Source organism: Metopolophium dirhodum, chromosome 3 (assembly GCF_019925205.1).
Source record: "Metopolophium dirhodum isolate CAU chromosome 3, ASM1992520v1, whole genome shotgun sequence".
NCBI lineage: Eukaryota > Metazoa > Arthropoda > Insecta > Hemiptera > Aphididae > Metopolophium > Metopolophium dirhodum.
Window position 1 is genome coordinate 33,823,434 of NC_083562.1, and position 6,732 is coordinate 33,830,165.

Here is a 6,732-nt window from a genome sequence, read left to right on the forward strand (position 1 = left end):
ATTATAATATACAATATGTTAATTTCTCAGCCATTTTACTCGTGAAAAACCCAAGCTCGAATATTCAGCAAATGACCCCCGGCCAACCTTGCCACTAATAATAATAGTATAGTTAGGTACTATTATTTAAATCTAATAATGCATATAATAACTTTTGCAGCAAGTTTTCACAAATAATATTTATAAAAGCTTAACAAAATGATTACCGATATTGTTGCATAACAAAGTACAAACACGTTAATATTCGATCGCAGTGATCGTATATAATTCCTAATCATAATCGTTGGCATTTTCATATAAAACTGTAAGTAGGTATTCGATTTTGCGAGTTTTGCGTCTCGAGGATAATATAGCGAGCGAATATTACTCTGCGATTTTGGTGGTACGAAAATGGTTCGTAAAATGTGCGCGAAACGATAAGTTACGAAGACGACGACGACGATTTTTGTAACGAAGCGCAGACATACGACTAGATGATTCCGCGTAGAGTTTAAAAACGGAATAGATGGTTTTTCTCTTTTTTATGCGATCGCCGTTGAACGCATCGTATAAATAAAAGCGTTTCTTATCTCTACCACTCTAGTCTGTGTGTGTGTGTATTTTTATACATTTAATGTGTGTTTGCGTGTAAATATACATAAAAAGACACTCTGCTCGCACGCATGAATAAAATACGTATTTTTTTTATTTTTTTTATCTCGGAACTGTTATTATTTTTCCTACTACGAAGTATAATTGTGATTTATAATACTTGTATATAGAATATAATGTCATAAATATTTTCGGGTAAAAATTAATTTCGTATATTTTGTATTATGCACTATTTTATATGTAGTAGGTACATCGTATTATAGTATTATGTGGGTAGTGGGTCGTTTGTTGATGACTTAGTGATGACGTAAGCTCCAATAACAAAATGTCTGATTATTGTCGTACTCTGATTATGTTTTATTTTTATGCCAACGTCCTCTTTAAAAAAAATAATACAGCTGCTAATCCTTTTAACTGAGTATACTTATATTTTCCAAGTATTTATACAACATTATATTGGACATATAATACCACTCAAACCCCCCCCCCCCCCCATCCACCTATTCAAAATTCCTGAGCATGCCACTGCTTAGTACCATACGTACATTTTAATAACTCGAAAACTTCTCGATCGAATTTCAATTTAGTTAATTCGACATATTCAAAAAAATTCTCGTGTTTAACAATCAACTGCAAAAAAGGGTATGGTTATCATTTGAAAAATATAAACGTTGTATTGCCATACTATGTATTGGACACCCATTAAATAGTATAGAAAATCTAAGTGTTTGAAAATATGGTGCTTAAATGTATTTGAAAATTCCAAGACTTAGAATTTGAATGATTGATGGATATAAGGGGGGTGAGTATGCTTGGTGAATTACCCCACAAATATAATATAATGTGATTGCGGCCGTTAATCATTTGTTTATTTCGAGAATTACCTGTCTCGCACGTTAAATTCCTAAGTCAAACGAAGATCGCCGTAGGTGTAAACATAATTATATTATCATATTTGCGTATTTTGTGCAGTGTACGTTTGCACTACGATAATATGCGTATTTAGATTAATTACTACCCGATCTTTCATTGCGTTACTTGTGACAAATATAATGCCCGTGAATTTACTCCTTATTAAACACCTTTAAATGTAAACTGCTCTGATTTTTAATACCGTTCATTGGGTCTACCGAATATAAAACTATTATACCCAATTATAATAACAATTGTATTTTCTGTAACCAATATGGAAACAATATATCAACAAAAAAACAATAGTTTTTCATGAATCATCAATATTCAACATTTATGTATTAAAATTAGGTAATATAAAAAAAAAGGCTAAGACACTACGGATTTCGGTGAATATATTGACGAAAATTGTATGAAAGTCGGTCAAAATAACTGTGTAGGATTTGCATAATCCTTATGACCCTCTTCCGTTTAGGCCTTTGATTTTATATAGTAGATATATTTATTAATTATAGCTGATCCTGCATGGCATTGCCCGTGACAAATTAAATAATGCCAGTGTATTTACCCTGTCTTAAACTCCACTAAATGTTAACTTTGACACATTCACTGTGGCGGTTTTGACCAAGTATAAAATACAGATCTAAACTTATATCCAATTATAAATTGGCAAGTGTTTTATTTTCTGTAACCAATGGCAACCCTACACAGCCCGAATTATACTCGTTTTTTGTAAGCCAACAGCGAGCCTCTAATTAAAATGCAAAATTTAATTTAATTGTCTTCGAGGAGCTCGTCTTTGGGTATATAATCAGTGTTGAGAATAGATAACGAATATTTCATCTACACAAGATACAAATAATTTCATAGATATAGATAAATATAAATACATTATAAAATTATCGGAACATTAGGTATGATAACGCGTGCAATGGTGGAGCAGGAGCTTATTACGAGGATCGGGCGCTATTAAAGCTATGTATTGGCTGTCCTCGGAACAGTGCCATTTCTCTCACTCTTATCAATTTATATATTATGATAAGACTCGTTCTATCTCTCTTAATCCGTTTGGCACGACCACGCATCCCAGTCCTCGAGACGAATGTTCCATCTATTTCTATGAGTCTATGACTATAATATAATATGACTAGCCCTTATAGCTATGTTAGAACCTTCGGAATCACGAGTGCCATAGATTTTGCTGTGATGGAGTTCACTCACAAAAAAACACACAATATTATAATATACGATTTCTGTTGTAAACTTTGCGTGATATTATAACATAATATTTTACCTGTAAGGATGTAACAATAATATAAAATGCTTAAACGTTAAAAATAGTACACTATATAATATGTGCGTATAATAATATTATAATTGGTACATTTTGTCTCGCCACGAAACCGAGTTTGAGAATCAAGCGTTTCGTACAAAACTTTATAGTGCCAGGTTCATTTCCCCGGAACGTTTTTAAATTTATGTTTCACCGAACAATTTATATATTATTACACACATATATATTATACAATTCGCGCGGGGTAACTAATATATTATTTGACTCGAGGAAATAAAAACGTCTCTGCTGCACGAAATTCCTCCGGAGATGAAATATTAACGCGATAAATTTTTGTCAAAACATGTTCAACGCTTGCGGACAGCTGCAGTAGAATAATATAAGTAAAAGAGTCGCAGCACTAAAAACCAGCGAACCGAGTTCGCACACGGAGATGACATTATATTATTATTATATTATTATATTTACACATTGTATCATAATAAGTCTTGAACAATATAATATTATACACCTATTAGGAGTATAATAAAATTACGGTTTAAACGCATTATATTTAGTGGGCACGCGTTTATTATCCGCGAAGTGTATTTATTTATTTTACGAATATTAGTACCTTTTTTTTACCCAAATTATACATATATGCGTATGGTGATCTGTACACTAATTTTCTTAGTCAATTTTTTTCATACACATTTAATTAAGCCAGAAACATCACTAAAAAGTCAATTTGTTTACATGTTTACTTGTTTTTTCACAATATGTGGTTTTAATTTTTTTTAACAAACCTAAAACGTATTTAATTTAATTTTAATTTCTTAGTTATTACTTAGATCAATGGTAAATTGACACTGGGGAGTCCACAAAAGTTGTGATCTACTACGCTATACTCACTACCACTCATCCAATGATATATTGGATAAAAAAAAATATTTCCTAAAACGTTAATATTGTCTCATTATAATACGTATTACTTATTTGTTAGGTATTATTGTTAAAATAATCATTATTTATAACGTGTATACATATTAATGGCTAATGCATTTTTTCTTCACGAAAATAATAATAATATGTAGTTGGGAATTAATTTGACGAATAATACTAATGGTGTTTACTTTACGGTCCCTACAAATTACCAAAACCGATTTCTCCGTATCCATGAAGACAGACAGGACCGTCAACAAAATGTTGTATGAACCGCAATAATTAAAATCAACAAAAATAAACACCTTGGTACTTAATGTCTTAATGTTATATAATATCACTTAATAGTAAAAATAAATCGATTTGTAAACATTTATGATACGTCGCGATATACCTGCCTTATATTATGAAACTCGTGTTTAACGCATAAAAAATTAATACAACAAGCTAATCAGTAACCACCGCGCGCATCTTATCGATTATGGACGTTTATAGTATTTATTTTAGACAGTAGCGAATTTCCACCTAAGCAAACAAGTCAGATGCCTATAAGATCCCGACCTTAAAGCGGGTCTGGGCTATTAACCCCCAATTTCCTAATTGGTAATCGAAAAATAAATGAGTTTAAACAAATTTAAATTTACCGAATTGTCATAAATAAAATTAGAATCTTATGATTATGGGCAAAAAAACGATTTGAATTATTTCTTTTTGACTTATGATCGTTGGGCGTATTATACAAATTAAAAAGTAACAGTCGAGGTTGACAAAACGTATATACAATTAACGCTATTTTGGTTTTGATTTGTATCAATAATACCTGCAGTGTTCCATTCTGAAAGTTTGGCTGACACAGTTCTTACACACGTGACTGGATTTTAGTTTTCTTTTGACCGGCTGATCCATTACGTTGTCACTCATCTAGCAAAATAAGACATACCATTAGTATATAATCTTTGTACAATATTTATAAGTCATGGTGCAGCAGTGGTCGGAAACCGGCGGTTCTCGGTCGTCCACGACTGTTTCATGCATTAATTTTTGTATCTTTGTATAAATTAGTATGGCTAATAATTACGTATAATATACAATTCCAAAGTGGGGCCTTGCTTCGATGGATAACAGCCCCCCCCCCCCCCCAGGTCCAAGACTCAAAATCCTACCCTGATTGTAATGAAATTTAATTATAGTAAAAAATTCGAAAATCATTAATCCGTTGTGGTTGTTGTTTTTGTTATAGCGATCACTCGATAAGTACCCGGGTAGAACGGCTGGACGAAGCAATAATGGAAGCATCCAGAGCGCTGCAGGGCGAACCGAGCGGATTATGACAATACTCGGAGACGAGCTGCTGAGTACGTGTAATTCGGCGCAAACTGCATAATATACAACACATAATAATAATTACAATACGACATGATATTATAATATTGTATACACTATATACTTATTATTGTTCTTGTTATTATTATTATTATTATTATTTATTACAATATTGAAATATTGTTGTTATATTGTTATACCGCTAAATTGTCATCCAGCGATGTGGCTCTGCCGCGAGACGAGCAGACTTCCACGTACGAGCTCGTCAAATACGTCGCGTCACGTACAAACCACTCGAGTTAAGTCTTCGGTTCGAATCGAGACACTGCAGTCATTATTATATATTACATATTATTATAGTACACGTGTACACGCATATTTATGAAATATATTATTATAATATGTGTTTTAAAGTGTACGTTAGCAAAAAAAATGTGTACAGTTATATTATTACGAGTTGTTAAGTTTTCATTTTTGAAACGCAGTAAAATTATATAATATTAAACAATAAGAATTATTGAGTATTGATTTAGATATATTATAATATGCGAATGCAATACTATTATTATTATTATTATTATTATTTTTATTATTATTACTATTGATATTATAATATGTATAATAATAACATAAAATTGTACATGTGAACAATACGTCATTTGAGCTTGCATATTTTGTACAATAATATTATTAATAATATATATTATATATATTATTATATATTATATAACGCACATTTTAACGAATAAAAGAAAGTATAGAAACGCCGTTGATAATAAAAAATAAATAAACGATTTGTTTTACTTTATTGTTGTTTTATTACATCATCACTATAAACATAATATTTTCATTGCAATCATTTTATTATACGTTTTGTAGTAACTAGTAATACGTATAATATTATGATGCCACGCGGCGAGCACTGTACACCAAAGTATGTTTCGTAAAATTATTACACAAATGCTACAATCATAGGAGCATATTATAGTAAAGAAAGTTAGTGTGTGATAAAATGATTTATGTTCCACAGACGTGGTAGGCCTTGACCAGTGACCACCCCCTACCCCACAACCTTCCAATTACTTCATGCTCATTTCATTTAAAACATATATAATATATTATATAATTGAATTAATAGAATATAAAATATTTTTTATTATAAACCAAGAATAAATTATAATAATAATAATAATAATAATTACCTATAACAATTATGTACATAATAATATGTTTTGACGACGAAAATGTATTTATGACTTACAATCTATTAATATCTGAATATATACAAAATATATCAAAATAAATATTTAAATAAAAATTCAAAATCCATTATTTACGGTTTCATTGTAAGAAATTAATTATTACTCGAGTAGACATGGGAGCTTATATGAAAGCTAAGTGTGCTACACATCCTCAAGCAAACCTCCCCTATGGCCCTATGTTCTCCTATATGCAATATAATATATTAAAATACGATATTTTATTAATATTTCACCTTTATCATAGCAATTAGTGAGTACCTATGTCTAGCATTTAACAATTCGAGTATAGATCAAATTAAAAGACGTCAACATTTCGTGGTTTTATCAAATTCGGTTAAGTCAAATTTTTAATTATTTTTCTGTTATATGCACCTATTTGATACATTACGTTTTGTTTAATTTTTACGAGATGATGGAACTATCACGTGC

General features: G+C 30.7%; 1 protein-coding gene across 1 annotated transcript in view; it reads left to right on the top strand.

Annotated features, from left to right (window-relative positions):
- The window catches only part of LOC132941017 (protein tipE), a 64,170-nt gene extending 58,368 nt beyond the window's left edge, over positions 1-5,802 (top strand). The window contains exon 2 of the mRNA XM_061008865.1: positions 4,959-5,802. Within this exon, the coding sequence (XP_060864848.1) occupies positions 4,959-5,049 (91 nt within the window). The 3' untranslated portion in view covers positions 5,050-5,802. The remainder of the gene's footprint in view (positions 1-4,958) is intronic.
- Positions 5,803-6,732: the final 930 nt, after the last annotated feature.